At 38.5% G+C, this 20,396-nt stretch overlaps 1 protein-coding gene across 12 annotated transcripts in view; it reads left to right on the forward strand.

Annotated features, from left to right (window-relative positions):
- CEP112 (centrosomal protein 112) overlaps positions 1-20,396 on the forward strand; it is a 422,061-nt gene that overhangs the window by 161,318 nt on the left and 240,347 nt on the right. For all 12 annotated transcript variants that reach the window (XM_082861163.1, XM_082861173.1, XM_082861172.1 and 9 more), the window contains one exon: positions 16,143-16,278. In XM_082861163.1, coding sequence (XP_082717289.1) covers positions 16,143-16,278 — 136 coding nt within the window. The remainder of the gene's footprint in view (positions 1-16,142; positions 16,279-20,396) is intronic.

Here is a 20,396-nt window from a genome sequence, read left to right on the forward strand (position 1 = left end):
GAATCAGTCACTCTTCTTTCATCAGCATGGTATGTTAATATGTGGAAGAATCATAGTTTATACAACTGCTGTCCTACCTATGGGCATAGAGATTGTATCCAGTATTCTCAGTGGCAGGATAGGAGATATATATTTTTGCATTGCTTGAAATACATATTCAGGGTAACTTTTTAGGAATGAGAATGCTGGGTGAAAAAAACATAGACGTAGTTTTGCTGTGTATTGCCAAAGACCCCTTCATGAAGGTTGCATTGATTGAATCTCTCCTGGCTCCATATTAGGGTGACTTTTGACCCACAGCCTTCCAAATAGAACGTGTGGTTGTATTTTAAATTTTTTGAAAATCTGATTGGTGATAAATAGTTTCTCAGTATAGTTTTAATTCTCATTTCTCTTATAATAAGCGAGAGTAAACATTTTCATATATTTAAGGGCCATTTTAACAGCTTTATTGAGTTATAATTGAAATACAGTACATTCATGTTTTGACATATGTATACACTTGTGAAACTATCAACACAAAAAATATGTCTATATGAGCATTAATTATTCCCCAAAGTTTCCTCTTGCCCCTGTGTAATCTCTCCTGCCCACCCTTCTTGCTTCTGCATGTGCAGGCAACCACTAATCTCCCGTCGCTATATTTTAATTTCTGGAATTTTAAGTAGATGGAAGCATACTGTTTGTATACTTTTTGGTCTCACTTGTTTCCCTTGGCTTAGTGACGATGAGATGCATCCATGTTGTGCTGCATATCAGTAGTTCATGCTTTTTATTTTTGAGTAATATTCCATTGTATGGATTTACCGTAATTTGTTGATCCATGTGTCTGCTGGTGGACATTCACGCTGTTTTCACTTTGGGGGCTATTACAGGTAAAGCTTCTCTGAACATCAGTATCGAGTCTTTGTGTGAACATTGCTCTTTGTTCTCTTGGACCTAAAAGTCAAATATCTAGGTCATGTGGGAGGTGGGCGTTTAACTCTTCAAGAAAGTGCCAAACTCTTCTCTGTTTTACATCCTCCCCAGCGTGTATAAGAGCTCTAGTTCCTCCACATCCTTGCCAAAACCTCATATGACCAGTGTTTTTATTTTCACAGTTCCAACAGGTATGTACAAGTATCTCTTTGTGGTTTTAATTTGCATTTCCCTAATGACTAATGTTGAAAAAACTTTTCATGTCCTTTTTTTTGCCATAAGTATATCTACTTTGGTGAGTGTTCAGATTTTTAGTCTATTTTTTAACTAGGTTGATTATTTTCTTATTATTGAGTTTTGAGAATTCTTTGTACATATTGGACACAAGTCCTTTAACAGATAGATTTGCAAATATTGTCTCCCAGTGTGTGACTTTTCTTTTCATTCTTTTAATAGCTTCTTTCAAAGAGCAGGTGTTTTCAATTTTGATGAAATCCAGTTTATTTATTTGTTCTTTTATGGATTGTGCTTTTAGTGTCATAGCTAAGAACTCTTTCCCTAACTTCGGGTCACAAAGGTTTTCTCCTGCTTTCTTTTGGAAATTTTATAGTTTTAGGTTTTACATTTAGGAATATGACTTGTTTATTAAGTTAATTTTGTATATGCTGGGAAGTATGAATTGAAATTTTTTTCTGTTTATTTCATGACATTGCCTTCTTGTCCTTTTAATACAAGAGTATAGAATCTGTAGTGACGTAAGCTGCCTCATTCGTAATATTGTTAATTTGTATTGTCTTTCTCCAGGTCAGTCTGGCTACGGTTTTATAAATTTTATTAGTCTTCTCAAAGAACCAGCTTTCGGTTACACTGATTTTTTTCTAATGTTTTCTGCCCCTATTTTATTGACTTCTGTTCTGATTATTATTGTTCTTTTCTTCCTTCTACTTATTTTGTGTTTAATTTTCTAGTCTTTTTCTAACTTGTTGAGGTGAAAGCTGATGCCATTGGTTTGAAATCTGTACATTAAAGTTTTTCTATGTAGTTATTCAGTTCTATCAAAGTACAGCTTTAGCAGCATCTCTTTAATTTTGATATGTGTTATGTTCATTTTCATTAAGTTCAAAATATTTTCTAACTTCTTGTTTTATTTCTTCTTTTGACGCATAGGTTTGACAGAAGAGTGTTATTTAGTTTTCAGTTACTTGGGGGTTTCCTAGAAATCTTTCTTATATAGCTTTTAAATTTAATTCCACTGTGATCAGAGAGTATGCACTGCATGACTTGAATCCTTTTAAAGTTTTTGAGAATTGTTTTATGTTCCAGAATATGGTCTATTTTGGTAAGTGTTCCACTCTTGAAATTAACATGTATTCTGCTGTGGCTGGGTGGAATTCGATCAGATCATGTTGGTTGATAGTGTTGTTCAAATCCTGTTCATCCTTACCTGCCTGCTTTTCCTATCAGTTAGTGATAGAGAGCAATATTGAGATTTTTAATTATAATTTTGCGTGTCTTTATTCATCCTTGCAGTTCCGTAAGTTTTTATTTTTTGTATTTAGAAGATTTGTATCCTGTTAGTCTATTGAGTAATTATTATGAAATGACTTGTTTATTGTTGGCAGTATTCTTTGCTCTGAAATCTACTTGGGCTGATATTAGTACAGCCATTCCAGATTTCTTTTGATTAGTGTTGGTGTGGTATATTCTTTTAAAACTTTTAGTTTATTGGCCTCTTTATTTTTTATTTATTTATTTATTTTTTTTGCGGTACACGGGCCTCTCACTGTTGTGGTCTCTCCCATTGCGGAGCGCAGGCTCCGGACGCACAGGCTCAGCGGCCATGGCTCACAGGCCCAGCCGCTCCGTGGCATGTGGGATCCTCCCGGACAGGGGCACGAACCCGCGTCCCCTGCATCGGCAGGCGGACTCTCAACCACTGTGCCACCAGGGGAGCCCAGACCATTTACATTTAATGTGACTAATGATATGGTGAATTTTAAATCTGGAGTATTACTATTTGTTTTTCCTGTATGTCCATTAGTTTCCCTTTTTATTTTTTTCTGCATTCTTTTGCATCGTTGCATATTTTTAATGAATCCTTTCGTTTCTTTTATTGGCTTGTTAGCTGTAACTAGTGGCTTTGTTAGTTTAGTGGCTGCTTTAGAATTTAGCATATACATTTTAAAGTTGTCACAGTCTACCCTCAGGTCATACTATACTAATTCACATGTAAGAATCTTGCAATTGTTTACTACCATTTCTCCTCCTGTGACTTTGTGTTATTCTTGTCATACATTTTACTCTTACATGTCATAAAGCACACACTACATTGTATTATTTTCGTTCAGTGAATTATTTTTACAGATATTTAGATAATATAAAAAATGTCTTATATGCATACCTTGGTGTATATCCATATTTCTGTTTCATGTCATTATCCTTCAGCTTGAGGACTCCCTTTATTATTGTTATTACTATAGGTGTCCTGTTATGAATTCTTCCGTCATTTATTTGTACGTCTGGGAAGTATTTCACCGTGTTTTTGAAAAATACTTTCACTGGGTATGGAATTTTAAGATTTTTCTTTCAGTAATTTAAGGATGTTGCTTCACTGTCTTCTTGATTACATTGTTTCTGCCAGGAAGTCTGCTGCCGTTCTTATTTTTGTTCCTCTAATTTTTTCTAGCTGTTCTCAAGATTCTTTTTTTCTTTGTCACTGGTTTTGGGGCAGTTTGATTATGGTGTGCCTTTGGTGTACTTTTCTTTATTTTTCTTGTGCTTGGAGTTCTTTGAGTTCTTGGATCTGTAAATTTATAATTTTAGCTAAATTTGAAAGGCTTTCGGCCATTATTTCTTCAAATATTTTTCTGTTCCCATCTCTCTCTTTTCATTTAGGAACTCTAAGTACACATATGTTAGGTTGCTGAAAGGTGTTACTGATGCTTCGTTTCTTTTTTATTATTCTGTTTTCCTTTCTGTGCTTTGTTTTGGTTAGTTTCCATTCCTATGTCTCCAAGTTCACTAATCTTTTCTTTAGCAATGTAATATCTGCCTTTAGGCTCATCCATTATATTTTTCAAACATTGTAGTTTTTTTGTAAAAACTACAAAAATTCTCTCTCTAGAATTTCAGTGTGAGAAGGTAATTCTCAGCATCATCACAAGCCCTTTTCTCTGTTCTCTGTATTTTTGTCCTGTTGGCTCCTGTTCTCTTCCTTGAATTAACAACAGTCTTTCCCTTTCACAGCTTCTCCGTTTATTATCCTTTATGCTGGAATGCTCTTATCCTGTATTTTCTTTTAGCCAGTCCTTCTCATCCTTCAGCTAACTGGAACATCACTTTCTTATATCCTAACTCCTAAGTAAGGTTTTTTTTTTTCTCCCTGTTATACGAACCCTTAATACCCTATATTTCTCCTTTGTTCATTGAATTGAATACTCATTAATAGTGATGTATTAATTCATGGTCTTTTCCCCTGCTAGACTGAAAGCTTCCTTAGCGTAGGAACTGGTTGTGATTAGTCCAGTGGTATTTCCTCAACCTCCAGAAGGTACCTGGCACATAGTGGGTACTTAACACATTAATGGTAAATGAATTAATGAATACCACATGGTAGCAGATTAGCAGATGACCGAACTTATTATTACACAAATGTAAGATGATCACTGGAGTCTTTGGAAGAGTTTAGAATGAGGTGGGAAGAAATGGTCAGTGAAATATGGATATATGTTTATAAATAGATAGGTATCTTAAAACCAACATAAATCCAGGTAACATACTTTTATGTACTTATCAATAGAGTGTTTTATAATCAGTAAAAATTGTTCTGTATTTTATTATATCTCAAAGAAAACTTTAATCCTATCTTTAGAAATTTTTTGCCCCTACCATAGTCATCTTCCTCTTGAAAGAAAAATCTTCTCATGGAGATTTGCTTTTTTCATGGAAAGTATGATGGTAAGGAGGAAAATAAAAGATAATTTATAAATATTAAATACCAATATATATTTTACAAATACATACACATTTCACATACATATAGTTAACATATTATATATACATATATATAAAATACCTTTTAAACATTCTTAGTGATGATCTTACCAAAATGACATGCCCTCTATGAGGCTTTTTACTCTATACCACAATGAATTCCTCTGGTCTTGTTCATAGTATTGTGTTCATATCATTGTGTAGTTTTTATCACATTGAAAACAGTATAGAATCTATCTTCCTTCCATATTGAAAGCAGGGACAGTGTCTTGATTATTTTTGTATTTCTAGCACCAAACTCAGATCCTGGCATTCAGGTGTTAAGTAAATGCTTGATGAACATTTTAGCTTTCAGATGTTCTAAAAGTGATTTGATGTGCAAATATTAATGTCATGTTGGAATAAATTATAGTAAGGACCTAGTTGTAACTTCAGTTAATTAACTAAATCAGTGATTTCGTTAAATATATATATTATATATATGTATGTACATATAGATCTAAAGAAATAAAACGACTTTGACTCTGAAGTCAGATGGGCTGGTTTAACTTCTCATTCTGTCATTTACTACATAAACCTGGGTAAATCACTTAGCTCTTCTAAATTTCATTGTGAAAAAAAATAAAAATTTTTATAGTTATAATAATGAAATGAAATAATATATGAACTGCTCTACACTGTAATAAGCATAGAAATCACTCAGTGTTTACTCTTTTTCACCATTTGCAAGGACATTGAAAATTATGGTTTCACTATAAACATCACAGTTTGTAGCAGCATCATTCAGTAAAAGTACTAGAAAATATCTATTGTGACTTTAAAATATATTTCACATAATTTAGAAATCATTTATGAAAAGCAGAAAAATTTCTCTCAGTGATAAATATTACATTTATATTTGGTAAATAAAGAAAAAATTTGCCTACTTAAAATTTGATCTACTTGTGCACAGTGACGAATGTAAGTGAGAATATTTTCCAGCTACTTTGAAATATTGAACTGCCCAGGGACAAGGCATGAATGATGTTTTGAAGGAAATAAATATTTCAGCTTCACATTTCAGCCTTTCTTCTTTATTCCTTTGATCTGGCTTTGGTTTACTTATCATTCTGCTTGAATGACTTCACACTGCCTTTTTCCTCTCCATAGTAACAAGAAGTGGTCTGCACCTATTTCAAAATATTTAGGCCTTGTCATTTCATAGGACAAACGTTTATTTCCTTATTATTTACTGATATGTTGCTGCCTGTAAAGTAGGATGAATTGGTGGGTACATATGTAGCTTTGCAAGTATGATGTATAATTTATATATGGAACTTTTAATCAGTACTTTTTAAAGTATAGGAAACATAAAAGGAAACAACATTAGATTTGGGATTTATATTGAAGTTTAAAGTGTTTAAAGGAATTTTTCTTCTCTGTACACTGAAGCCGTTTTGTCCTTAAGGATCATTGTCTCAGGGTTTTCTTATTTCACTGTAAAAGTTTGAATCGCTTTTTTATTTGCTGAGGTAGAGTTCTTTTAACTTATTAATAGACCCATATTGTAGGCAGAGCTTAGTTTAGCACAAAATTCTTATGTAAAACTTTAAACTATTTAAATATTTCATTACATTTACCTGTATTGCTTTATTTTTCACTTTGCACACAAGTCGTCTGATCTTCTGGCGTTGGTTTTCTCATATGGACTCTCACTGCCCCTCTCCCTTTTTTGTGTTCCTGTAGTGTTTGCGATCTGCCACAGAATATCCATATTGCCCTACCGCTTGATTTCGGCTTGCATGTCTCTCTTTCCCTAATCAGATTGCAGCTTCTCCAATATAAGAGCCATTTCTTACGCTTTGTCTGAGTTTTCTGCAGTGTTTCACTGAGTAGCTCTTAGAATTGGCTGCCAGGACCCTTGCCTCAGCTCCTGGAACATGACTAAGTTGGCTGAGAATGTTGGCTAGGAGGTTGATGCCAGGATCAGTTCTTTTGAATCATGATTCAAATCCAGGTGATTTCAAAGGATTTATGGACCTCCTAGCTGACGTCCATATCTTCTTAAGAGATTTTTGGATAGTTGAAGAAGATTCCTCATTCTTATTCATAACTATCATGCTTTAACCAAATACGGTTCTTCAAGACTGGAGTTTGACCCTGGGGCCATACTTTCTGTCCCAGTGGTTCTCAATCAGGTGTGATTTTGCTACTCCAGGGGACATTTGACATGTCTGTAGGCATTTTGGGGTTGTCAGAATTGGGGAAGGGATATTGTCACTGGTATCTAGAGAGGAGAGGCCAGGGATGTTGCTAAGCATATCACAGTACACAGGACATGTCCCCACAGCAAAGAATTATCTGGCCTGAAATGTCAACATTTTTGTTGTGTTCCCTGGTTTTGTTCTGGTTCCATCTAGATCAGCGGTCCCCAACCTTTTTGGCACCAGGGACTGGCTTCATGGAAGACATTTTTTCCACGGACCAGGGGGGGATGGTTCAGGTGGTAATGCAAGCGATGGGGAGCGATGGGGAGCGATGGGGAGCGACGGGGAGCGGTGGGGAGCAACGGGGAGTGGTGGGGAGCGACGGGGAGCGGTGGGGAGCGATGGGGAGCGATGGGGAGCGGTGGGGAGCGACGGGGAGTGGTGGGGAGCGGTGGGGAGCGACGGGGAGTGGTGGGGAGCGGTGGGGAGCGACGGGGAGCGATGGGGAGCGATGGGGAGCGGCAGATGAAGCTTTGCTCGCTTGCCCGCTGCTCACCTCCTGCTGTGTGGCCCAGTTCCCAATAGGCCGTGGACCACTACCAGTCTGTGGCCCGGGGGTTGGGGATCCCTGATCTAGATGTTATACATTTATCAAAAAAATATTGAATAATTCCATATAAGTAATATGCTAAAGGTATGTGCTATAAATAAGGGGAAGACACTGTTCTGTCCTCACACTCTCCATTCCCCTGGTCTCAAAGAGATCTGATCATCCTGAAAAAGATAAATGTATAAATTAACAGCTGTAATAGTGTATATAAAGTGCTATAGTAGTAGTATATAAAAGGCACTGACAAGGGTGAAAGAAGCAGCTAGCAGCTGTCTCTGAAGAGCTGACATTTGAGCCCCTAAAGAATGAATAGTAATCTGCCCATCAAAACAACCAAGAAGGGAGCTTCCAGTTCATTTGATGGCCGAGAAAGCTCCAATCAGACTGACCCTCTCACAAACATAAACTCTGTACAAGGTATAAAATACCACTACCTGAAGACCCTGGAGAATGAATAGGCACGAAGAGATAGTGGAAGGCAGCACACACTTGGAAGAAGTAAGGGTGAGCTTCCCACTTTTGTAGCATTTATCTGGCGGCATTTGATGCCATGTGGGACAGCTAGAATTTGGGTAGATAACTTGTCCTCTTAGTGCTTGAAGAACCTGATGAAAGCATGGACGGTTATAACCACTGGCAAACTAAGATGGAGAGACACCCAGGAAATAAGAGAGCCAGAGAAGGGAGCCCAAATTCTTCATGTGATCTCGGTACATATTTGTGACTGACCCCTGAAACTCCAAATAGCCCAAGTAAGCTAAAAGAGCTGAATTTATATACGAGCTTCTGGGGAGACAGAATTTATAGTTTGAATTCAGCCAAGTTAACTGCCTGCTATAAACAAATAATTAAAATTACCAATCAATACTGTTCAGAGGAAAGAAACAGAATCCAGACTCTTTACTATGTATCATTCATAAAGATGTAAGCGAAAATTACTTGACATATGAAGAATCAGGATAACACATGACCTGCTTATTTTCAATTAGGATAACATGGCCTTTTTATTCTCAAAGGAAAATGCAGTCAATCAATGGAGACCACCCTAGGATAAATTAGATACTAGAATTAGTGGATAAAAATTTAAAGTAGCTATTATAATTATTTAAAGAACTTTAAGAAAAATTGGTAGTAATGAATGAAAAGCTAGGATATCTCAATAGAAAAACAGTGGAAAATACATTTGAAATTTAAAATGTAGACTGAATGTAACAACAAAATGGAGATTACAAGAAGAACATGAAGATAAATGAATAGAAATTAGTCAATCTGGGGACAACGAAAAAATGTACTAGAAGAAATACGAGCTGCAGAGACTTGCAGGAAATGACAGTGTATGAAATATATTTAATTTGAGTCACAGAAGCAGAGGGAAGCGAGTAATAGAGCAGAAAAATATTTGAATAACTAATGGCCCCAAATTTTCCAGTTTTCATGAAATACAAAATTATGCTAATTTAAGAAGCTCAATAAAGCCCAAGCAAGGTTAATGGAAACCAGAACAAAACAATAACACTTGTTATTATCTGTCTTTTGATTATAGGCATCTTAGAGGTTGTTTAATGATACCTCATTGTGATTTTGATTTGCATTTTCTTTCTTTCTTTTTTTTTTTTTTTGCGGTACGCGGGCCTCTCATTGTTGTGTCGTCTCCCGTTGCTGAGCACAGGCTCCGGATGCGCAGGCTCAGCGGCCATGACTCACGGGCCCAGCCGCTCTGCGGCATGTGGGATCTTCCCGGACCGGGGCACGAACCTGTGTCCCCTGCATCGTCAGGCGGACTCTCAACCACTGCGCCACCAGGGAAGCCCAAGATTTGCGTTTTCTTAACAGTGATATTGAGTGTCCTTCCATATGCCTATTGGCTAATTGTATATCTTCTTTGGCGAAGTATCTATTTGGATTCTTCACCTGTTTTTATTTATCTTCTTTTTATTGTTATTTTTAATTGAAGTATGTTGTGTTAGTTTCTGGTGTACAACAAAGTAACTCAGATATATATATGTGTGTGTGTATATGTATATACTCTTTTTCATATTTTTTTCCATTATGGTTTACTATAGGATATTGAGTATAGTTCCCTGTGTTATACAGTAGGACCTGGTTGTTTATCTATTTTAGATATAATAGTTCATATCTGCTAATCCCAAACTCCTAATTTATTCTCCCGACCCCACCCCCTTTCCCCTTTGTCATTTGGTAACCATAAATTTGTTTTCTAAGTCTGTGAGTCTGTGTCTGTTTTGCAGATAACTTCATTTGTATATTTTTTTCGGACTCCACATGTAAGCAGTGTCATATGATATTTGTCTTTCTCTGTCTGAGTTCACTTAGTATGACAATCTCCAGGTCCATCCATGTTGCTGCAAATGGCATTATTTCCTTCCTTTTATGGCTGAGTAATATTCCATTGTATGTGTGTGTATATATATATATATATATATATAACACATCTTCTTTGTCCATTCATTTGTTGATGGACACTTAGGTTGCTTCCTTGTCTTGGCTGTTGTGAATAGTGCTGCTATGAACATTGGGGTGCATGTATCTTTTCGAATTAGTTTTCTTCTGATACATGCCTGGGAGTGGGATTGCTGGATGATATGGTAGCTCTATTTTTAGTTTTTTATATAAATTTATTTATTTAGGCTGCTTTGGTTTTCATCACTGTGTGCGGGCTTTCTCTAGTTGCAGCAAGTGGGGGCCAGCCTTCGCCGCGGTGCGTGACCTTCCCATTGTGGTGGCCTGTCTTGTTGTGGAGCGTGGGCTCTAGGCACGCAGGCTTCAGTAGTTGTGCCTTGCAGCCTCAGTAGTTGTGGCTTGTGGGCTCCAGAGTGCAGGCTCAGCAGTTGTGGTGCATGGGCTTCGTTGCTCCGCGGCATGTGAGATCCTCCCAGACCAGGGCTTGAACCCATGTCCCTTGCATTGGCAGGCGGACTCCTAACCACTGTGCCACCAGAGAAGTCCCCTCTATTTTTAAGTTTTAAAGGAACGTCCACACTGTTTTCCATAGTGGCTGCACCAACTTACATTCCCACCAACAGTGTAGGAGGGTTCCCTTTTCTCCACACCCTCTGCAGCATTTATTTTTTGTAGATTTTTTGATGATGGCCATTCTGACCAGTGTGATGTGGTACCTCATTGCAGTTTTGATTTACATTTCTCTAGTAATTAGCGATGTTGAGCATCTTTTCATGTGCTTATTGACCATCTGTATGTCTTCTTTGGAGAAATGTCTATTTAGGTCTTATGCTCATCTTTTTATTGGGTTGTTTGCTTTTTATTATTGAGTTGTATGAGCTGTTTGCATATTTTGGAAATTAAGCCCTTGTCAGTCAGTTGTATAGTTTGCAAATATTTTCTCCCAGTATGTAGGTTGTCTTTTCATTTTGTTTATGGTTTTCTTTGCTGTGCAAAAGCTTATAAGTTTGACTAGGTCCCATTTGTTTATTTTTGCTTTCATTTCTGTTGCCTTGGGAGATTGACCTAAGAAAATACTGATACAATTTATGTCAGAGAATGTTTTGCCTATGTTCTCTTCTAGGAGTTTTATGGTGTCATGTCTTATATTTAAGTCTTTAAGCCATTTTGACTTTATTTTTGTGTGTGGTGTGAGGGTGTGTTCTAACTTCATTGATTTGCATGCAACTGTCCAGCTTTCCCAGCACCACTTGCTGAAGAGACTGTCTTTTCTCTATTATATATTTTTGCCTCCTTTGTCATAGATTAATTGACTGTAGGTATGTGGGTTTATTTCTGGGCTTTCTATTCTGTTCCATTGATCCATATGTCTGTTTTTGTGCCAGTACCATGCTGTTTTGATTATGGTAGCTTTGTAGTATTGCCTGAAGTCTGGGAGGGTTATGCCCCCAGCTTTGTTCTTTTTCCTCAGGATTGCTTTGGCAATTCTGGGTCTTTTGTGGTTCCATATAAATTTTAGGATTGTTTGTTCTAGTTCTGTGCAAAATGTCATGGGTAATATGATAGGGATCACGCTAAACCTGTAGATTGCTTTCAGTAGTATGGCTATTTTAACAATATAGATTCCACCTGTTTTTAAATTGTGTTCTTTATCTTTTTATTATTGATTTATGAGAGTTCTTTATATATTCTTGATACAAGTCTCTTTTCAGATATATGATTTGCAAATATTTTCTCTCATTTTGTGGGTTTTCTTTTCACTTTTTGATAATATCCCTAGCAGGGCAAGTTTTTTAACTTGCTGAAGTCTATTTATCTATATTGCATTTTCTTGTTTATGCTTTTGGTGTTATATCTAAGAAGGCTTTGCTTAGGTCAGGGTCACAAAGACTTACTCCTATATTTTCTTTCTAAGAGTTTTGTGTTTTTAACTCTTACATTGAGGTCTGTGACCCATCTTGAGTTCGTTTTGTGTGCTGTGTAATGAAGGAATTCAACGTCACTCTTTTGCCCGTGGATGTCCAGTTGTCCCAGCACCATTTGTTGTAAAGACTATTTTATTCCCGCATTGAATTGTCTTGGCATCCTTGCTGAAAATCTACTGATTATCAACGTAAGGATTTATCTCTGGAATCTTAATCCTATTCTATATATGTCAGTCTTTATGCCAGTAGCACACTGTTTTGATTACCCTAACTTTGTAGTAAGTTTTGAAATCAAGAAATGTGAGTCCTTCAACTTTGTTTTATTTCAAGATTGGTTTGCCTGTTCTGGGTACTTTGCGTTTCCATATGAATTTTAGGATCAGCTTGTCAATTTCAGCAAAATGCCATCTGGGATTTTGACAGGGATTGTGTTGAATCTGTTCATCAATTTGAGGAATATTGTCATTTTTTCGATATTAAGACCGCTGTTAATTTCCAATTTTACTGGTATTCCTTTCTAACTCTTGAAGTATCTAAATGTTTAGATGTGTCCACAGTGTTTATCGTTTTTAAGAAGAATTTAGCAGAGACCATTAGTCTTAGCAGTCACGTGAAGAAGAGGCAAAAGAAGTGTATTTATTTATCATGCTTAGTGAAGGTATTATTTTTAGTGCCTTTAAAAGCATAGTTGTATCTTAATGTTTTTGACTGACTCACTTTAATCAACCTAAGTACCAATAGCAGCCAGGAATATAGATGATACAGCTGCTTGAAAGTCTTGTCTTCCAGCCCAGCTGGAAGGGGAGTGGAGACACTTCTAGCTGTTTTTCAGACGTGTTTGAAGTTTTTTGTTTTGTTTTGTTTTTCTTGGAGTTTCCAGTGGAGATGCCAAGCTGGCAGCAAATGAAGTCTACTGTAACATGAAGCCTTGTAAATATGTGTTGGATCCCTGCCAACATTATCAGAAGTGCTGGTGCAGAAATGTGCACAGGGAAGGTTTTCAAATGAAGGTCGGCCTGTACATAGAAATGTTGGCTTTCAAGCTCAAGAAATACTAAATTGTAGTCCATTAGTCTCCTGCATTTTATTGCGTGTTTGGAATAATCGTGTACTTCAGAACATCCTTTAATCTGAACTGGCTTGTGGTTGGATAAGAATGCAGCTTCTTTTGTTCTTTATGCTTTATACACTCAGACGAGGAAAATTTACTGCATTTTATAAATAAATCAGAGTTAAAAAGCAGATTTTCTTCCCACCTTTTTATCCTCATGGAGGCCCAGCTTTAAGGCCTTTCAGTGATACGTGTATACTTGGCCCCGCAACTAGTTCCACGGAAAAAAATAATCTTCAAAGTCACTTTATTTTTGCTTCTTACAGGACACGTTATTTGGACTCATGGTAAAAGGAAGTACTGTCCTTACATTAGTGAGGAGCAGACCCTTCTCTTTTTCAAGTGCGGAAAATTTCCACTTCTCTTTCATTACTTTGATAGAAATTAAAATGGATCCCTCATTAAAACGAATATCATCTCTTTATTTAAAATAAGACATATTTTATTTATATTAAGACAGAAGATTTCTAAATATTAGTGGAGCTCAATGTATTTTCACAGTTAAACTGGACAGAAACATTGATACATTGGGTGGTGCCTTCGCCACTCTTTGGTATTTAGCTTTACCACTAAATTAGCTTTGTAGGTGTGGTGGGACTGAAAATGAATTGGAAGGTTTTGGTCATTTCCTTGTGTCTGCTATTTAATATAAAACAATATTTGCTATTTGTAAATCAGGCTAGAAGTGATCAGTCAAAAGCAATGTGCCTCATTGCACTAGGTTATATTTTAACAAACAGTATTTTTAATATGGTCTCAATATATAGCTGATCATGGGTAAAGCTTATGACTTTGATTTATGTAGTCATAAGTCAATTATAAAGTAAATGAACTAAACTCTTGGTAGGTAAGAATGAGATAATATAGAGAAAATATTTGTCCTATTAAATTGAAACTATTTACAGTAACTAAGTAGCTCAGGTGAATTACTGGACAAAAAATGTAAAACAACTGACTTTCAGCATTTATAGAAAAAGTTGATATTTCAGCCATACGTTATATATTTTTATAAATTGTGTTAGCAGACTTTTCTCCTGGCTAATTAATGATACGTAATTTTAAATTATACGATTTATAAATTTTTAAAGTTTTCAAATATTGTCCAATGTACTTTCTTTTCTATTTTTATTTTTTTTGCGGTACGCGGTCCTCTCACTGTCGTGGCCTCTCCCGTTGCGGAGCACAGGCTCCGGACGCGCAGGCTCAGCGGCCATGGCTCACGGGCCCAGCCGCTCCGCGGCACGTGGGATCTTCCCGGACCGGGGCACGAACCCGCGTCCCCTGCATCGGCAGGCGGGCTCTCAGCCACTGCGCCACCCGGGAAGCCCTCCTTTCTATTTATAGACAGACTGAGCAAGCAAAGGTAAACCTTTGAAAGCTTGTAACCCTAATTGTGGAATCGCCTCCCAGGTGTGTTTAGGAGGGCCTCAGAAATTAAAGAGCAACATGGGATGGACTAGCCATGGAGTGTGTGGCAGGGAAGTAGCTCTTGGGCCTCCTAACCTTAGCCCCTCGTGGGGACGTTCGCATCAACCGCGGCGGCCTTTGCCTCTTCTCCAGCCTCACGGTCCTTTGAATAGAGCATTCTAGGCAACTTTTTCCGGTCAGTTGGGTCCGTCGGTCAGAACAGACGTCCCTCAAACATTTGTAACAACTCTCTATCACATTTGCCAACCTGTATCTAGGCGGTCGTACCCAACATGGTACCTTTTATAAGGGCACTAATCTCATTTTGGGGAGACACGTTCAGACCATAGCATATGGCATCTGGAAAATCAGGAAAGCAGCACAGCAGAGTAGTCAACAGCAGGAGCTCTAGAAGCAGACGGCCGGGACTCGAGTCCTGCCTTGACTGTTAGTGATGTGTAGCCTTGGAAATATTCTCTAAGCCCCACTTTCCTGTTCCGTAAAACTAGAGATATAAAAATAGTCTTATACAAGTTGGCTGTGAGAATGAAGGAGAGAAGACATATTAAACTAGTTTGCACAGTGCCTAGTACCTAGGTAGAACTCAATAGAAGTCAGTAGTAACTTTCGTGTACTTATAACCTAAAGCCTTCATTTGTTTCTTCTAGCAACACGCAGAGATTTCTCTTCTTTTGTTGGACCCTTTTGACTATTTAATTTTAGTTCAAGGTATAAAGAAACGAGATGGTTATCGGTTCTTTTAGGCAGGTGTACTTACTAGAGAGCAGCAGAATAATTTCAGGCGGCCACATCGCTCTGTTGCCCTGTCACCCTGCAGGTTAGCTTCTGCCAGATGTGCATGTTAGAGGTATTCTTATGGCACAGTGTTTTTTTTTTAATTGAGATATAATTCACATACTATTGAATTCATCCTTTCAAAGTGTACAGTTTAGCAGATTTTAGTATATCCATGAGGATGTGCAACCATCACTACTATCTAATTCCAGAACATTTCCATCATCAACCCCCTCCCCAAGCCCCCTGTGTGTGAGCAGCCACTCCCCATCCCCCCGTCCCATCGGCCCAGGCGACCACTGATCTGCTTGTCCTGTCTCTGTTCTGGATATTTCTCCTAGATCGAATCATACAATATGTGACTTGTGTCTGGCCTTTACCCCCTGCACACTGTTTTCGAGGTTTGTCCGTGTTGTAGGGTGCATCAGAGCTTCATTCCTTTTTTGAGGCTGAGTGATATTCCATTGCATGGATGGGCACATTTTGCTTATCCATTCATTGGGTGATGGAGGTTCCTGGTTGTAGATAGTTTCGTTCTTAGGGAAATCATCAGAAGTAGTTGTGTCCTCATCAGAACACATATTATGGGTTTATATCCTTTTCTTCCTGAGGCAGATCATGTTATTGCCAGTTTTTTAAAGGGAAGTTTTATAGAATTTGGATCAAAAAATGGAAATCTGAATTTTATTTTAGAGAGGGTTAAATTTTGTTCTTTGATCCAAGCCAAGTTCCTTTATTTTATATTTTAACTCTGCGGCTTGTCTGAACTTTTCTAGGGAAAAAGAGGAGCAGCTCACCCGTGTGACTGAGGTTCAGAGGCTGCAGGCACAGCAGGCAGATGCAGCGCTGGAGGAGTTCAAGCGGCAGGTGGAGCTGAACTCGGAGAAGGTCTACGCGGAAATGAAAGAGCAGGTGAGAGGCCTCCGCGCCATCCGTGTCGAGAGCCCTTCTCTCGGGGGGAAGGTACATTCTGATCTCACGTGTGCCAGCAGCATGTTTACTTGTTCAGAATTAGCCCAGCAGCTGGACCAGGGATTCAGGTGAGAACGAGGTCCTAGGCCTGGCGCGGGAGGACACGCACCACCGCCAGGGCCTCGAAGGAAGGGGAGGCTCCTCGCGGCCAGGAACAAGAGCCCGGGGGGAGAGGGCTCAGCCCGCAGACCCTCTGCTCCCTACAGGGCGTGTGAAGGGCAGGGCTGGCTCTGTGCCCCTCCTGGGTCGCTGGGTGGGCTCCGGTCAGCAGCTCCTTGGTGACAGTGAGTGGAGAGGGCGGGGTGGACCGGGAGAGGGTCCTCCTTCCTCCTTCAGGATTGCCTTGATTCACCCCCAGAGCAGTGCCAGAACGGCCATTTCAAAGTCTTGTCGACAAGTGTGGTCACGGCCAGAATGTGTCAGGCTTTGGAAGCATGGGTCAGTTGACAGGCAAAATCCCATGACCAGTCATTTTCTCCAGAGCAAGGCTTCAAGTTATCCTTGTCTGTGTTTGTTCATGTGCCCTAAACTGTGCTGTATTGATCAGTTACAGCAAATTCTTTTCAAGTGGCAGTTCAGGAGGACAGAGGCTGTCTCCAGTTCTTATACAAGTGGTATGTTTTATAGCTTTGAGAAAAATTTAAAAATTTATAAAAGAATACAGGGAACAAACACCTAGGTACCCATCAGGAAGAATCAACAATTGTCTACACTGTGTATTTAAACCAAAATGCTACAGATGTAGTTTTAGTTTGCTTTGCTATTCATGTCTAATCACATTACTCTCCCTTCTCCTAAGAGAAACCACTATAATTAATTTAGTGTGTATTATTTCATACTTTCATATGCATCTGTAATGTCCATGTGTATTATATGCATGTATTATATATGCATATATTTTAAATATACATATATATTTGTAGTGTTTATGCTTCCATTTAGAAAGAGGTAAGAAGTACGGATTTTGTGCATTAGTCTTGTTTGCTCTTCTGCGTTGAGTATTGTGTGCCTGTGCCCTGTCTGTGCGATTTAGTGCGGTCCTTTTGACACTGAATGTATCTTATCGTATGAATATACCCTATTTTATTCATCAGCTCCCCTATTCAAGGGTATTTACTTCATTTTCACGTTTTCTTGACTATGAAGAGCGTTGCAGTACTTGCTGTGGTTTCATTTTCAGCCGGGGTTGCCCTCCTCAGGAGCCCTGAGCACACAACTAGTGGCAGAAGCATCTCTATAGAAGGTTTTATGGCAGAGTCCCGTGGGGTTTACGAGTTTGGACCTGTGCTTTCTTGTTATTTTCTCGGTTCAGACTGTGCAGATCTGGGTCCTGAGAGCAGGGTCTGAGACCCCCCCTTCTGTCTGTTTTCCCACTCAGTGCCTTGGGCAGAAGCTAGATTCCTGCTGAGAGTTTCTGGGCTGGAAGGTGGGGACTTCCAGTCCCTGCTACACGAATGTGCATCTCTTCCCAGCTCCCTCTGCTATGATCAGAGCCCAGACCCAAGAAAGTATGTATGGCCCAAATGTGCAGTGGAGCTGCTGCACAGGAAACTCTTTGATCAGCTTAACATTTAAAGGAATACAGAAAATCCTGAAGGAGGGGCTCTGGCAAGAAGTTTTAAGTCTACAGTGAAGAAGGCTAAAGGGGGCTCCTGACAGTGCTCAGGCTGACAGTACAGCTTCTGACAAAAGCTGAGACTGTGACAGGCACCTCTGGCTCAGTGAATGCACCTTTTGGGGCTGGCGATGTAATATTAACAGATTACCCAGAATTCACGGGTAAGGAGAAAAGCAAGCAAACAACATGGGACTTGTGAAAACATTTTGTAGAACAAGAAAAAGGCGTTTGTATTCAGCAGTCACAGAATAAAAGCATATTTCCGAAAACAGTTTACTGTAAACTTCAGAAAAAGAAAACTCAGAAAAGTAGTACCTTTAATAAGAAGACATGATCTGTATGAAAGAGGCCACATATATTAAGTAAAATTAATGTAATTAAACCTGGATACATTCTGGAAAAAGTGTTGAACCTCAAGCATAAAATGAAAATCCACCAAGTTTCTAGGTAGGATGCAACTGGCAAAGAAATTAGAGAAATAATGGAGGAATGCTTCAGAGTTCTGAAGGAGAAAGGCAGTGACCCAACTGCATGCACAACCAAGGAGTTTTTCACTTGCAAAATAAACAGAAAAACATTTTCTTACTAAGAGCTCACATAATGTATACTGATTATTCCTTTTCTGGAAAAATTATACCAATTCAGAGATGAAGCGGAAGACATCCCACACATGAGGAAAATATCATCCTGAAGGATGAGTAGAGAAAAATGGAATCCAACAAAATGAAGACAAATTTAACTAATTTCTACAAATCTAGTTATAAGATAGAATGCTAACGTTTACCGATTCGTGAAGCAGAAGGTACAGAATATAGAAAATACAAGTGTGATAACAACTTAAATCTAAATCCTTAGGTTATGTTAATAAAGTTCAAGAAGCAGATGGATAGGGAGAGAGGGAAGTACAGTAACTAACACTCTGCCATGAAAAGGTGAGATTCAAAGGATTCTTAAAATTAGGGAAATGTAGGTTAACATACTGTTTAAATGCATAAACATAAGCATTAATAAAATTACAAGATTTTACATATTCTCATCAGAATCTTGAGCAGATAAAAGCAGAACTCAAGATACTGCCGAAGGCGCAGAAGTAGGGACAGAGCAGAATGTGCCCAAAATGAGGCAGAGCGTGTAACTGCAGTAAAACAGAGCAGAATGCCCAAAATGAGGCAGAGCGTGTAACTGCAGTAAAACAGAGCAGAATGCCCAAAATGAGGAAGTAGGGACAGAGCAGAATATGCCCAAAATGAGGCAGAGCATGTAACTGCAGTAATACACGTTAATAGGCAGAAACGGTACCGATTAGCTGACATAAATCTGTACATATGCTATTTGTAATAAAGACACAACTAAAAGGTACACAGAAGTTATATGTGGAAAATATATTTTATCACTTGCGTTCAGAATAAAAGAAAGAATGTAATACTATCATGTAAATAAACATCGATGCAAGTCAGTAAGCTGGACAAAGGAATATATTTTTGCATGAGAAAGCCAAGAGTCCTTATGAAAAGGGTGTTAGCAATATATGAAAAAATTGACATAAATAGTCATGGGGTGCTTTAGTAAATTTTTCTCCATATTTGACTGCCCGGGGGGGCAAAACCTAAACAAATAGGAGATCTAAATAGCAGTTCATAAAACAGCTATATTTCCACTTTCTGCGCTTCAAGTATGACATATTAAATTCCTACTCCCATGGAGCAGTTACAAAACTCAGTAGACCATAAAGAAACACTCAGTATATATCTGAAACTTGACATGACAGAGAGCACGTACTTTTTACCACAGTGCTTAGTAAAACCAGAAATTAAATCTCAATTAAAATTGCTACATTGGACTTCACCAAAATTAAAACCTTTTGTTCTTTGAAAGACACCATTAAAAAACAACAAAGGGAAGTAAGGCAAGCCAGAGAATGGGAGAAAAGATTTACAAATATTTCCAAGAACTTGTATCTAAAATATAAAAGCAATCCTACAACTCGATAATAAGAAGACAAACAACCCAGCTAAAAATAGGCGAAATATTTGGACACCTCACAGAAGACTAATAAGCACATTAAAAAGATGTTCGATATCATCGTTCGTCAGGGAAATGCAGATTGAAACCAAAATGAAGTGCCGCTGCGTGCTCACTGGAATGGCTCGAACTGTGCAGACTCGTTGGCAGTGCCCAGTGTCGGTGCAGGGCCACGGGCTCTTCTCCACTGCTGGTGGGAAAACTGCCGAGTTCTTAACCGCTAAAACATCCACCGCCATATGCCAGCCATTCCATTCCTGTGTGTTTAACCAAGAGAAACGAAGCCAGATCCAGACAAAGCCTTGTACACAACAGTTGCCAGCAGCTTTATTCACAAAAGCCTAAAACCTGAGCAACCCGCAGTTCCTCAGAAGTTGAAAGGATAATCAAAATGCAGTACAGACCATGGAATACTACT

The sequence above is a fragment of the Leucopleurus acutus genome, assembly GCF_964270905.1.
Source record: "Leucopleurus acutus genome assembly, chromosome: 19".
Lineage (NCBI taxonomy): Eukaryota > Metazoa > Chordata > Mammalia > Artiodactyla > Delphinidae > Leucopleurus > Leucopleurus acutus.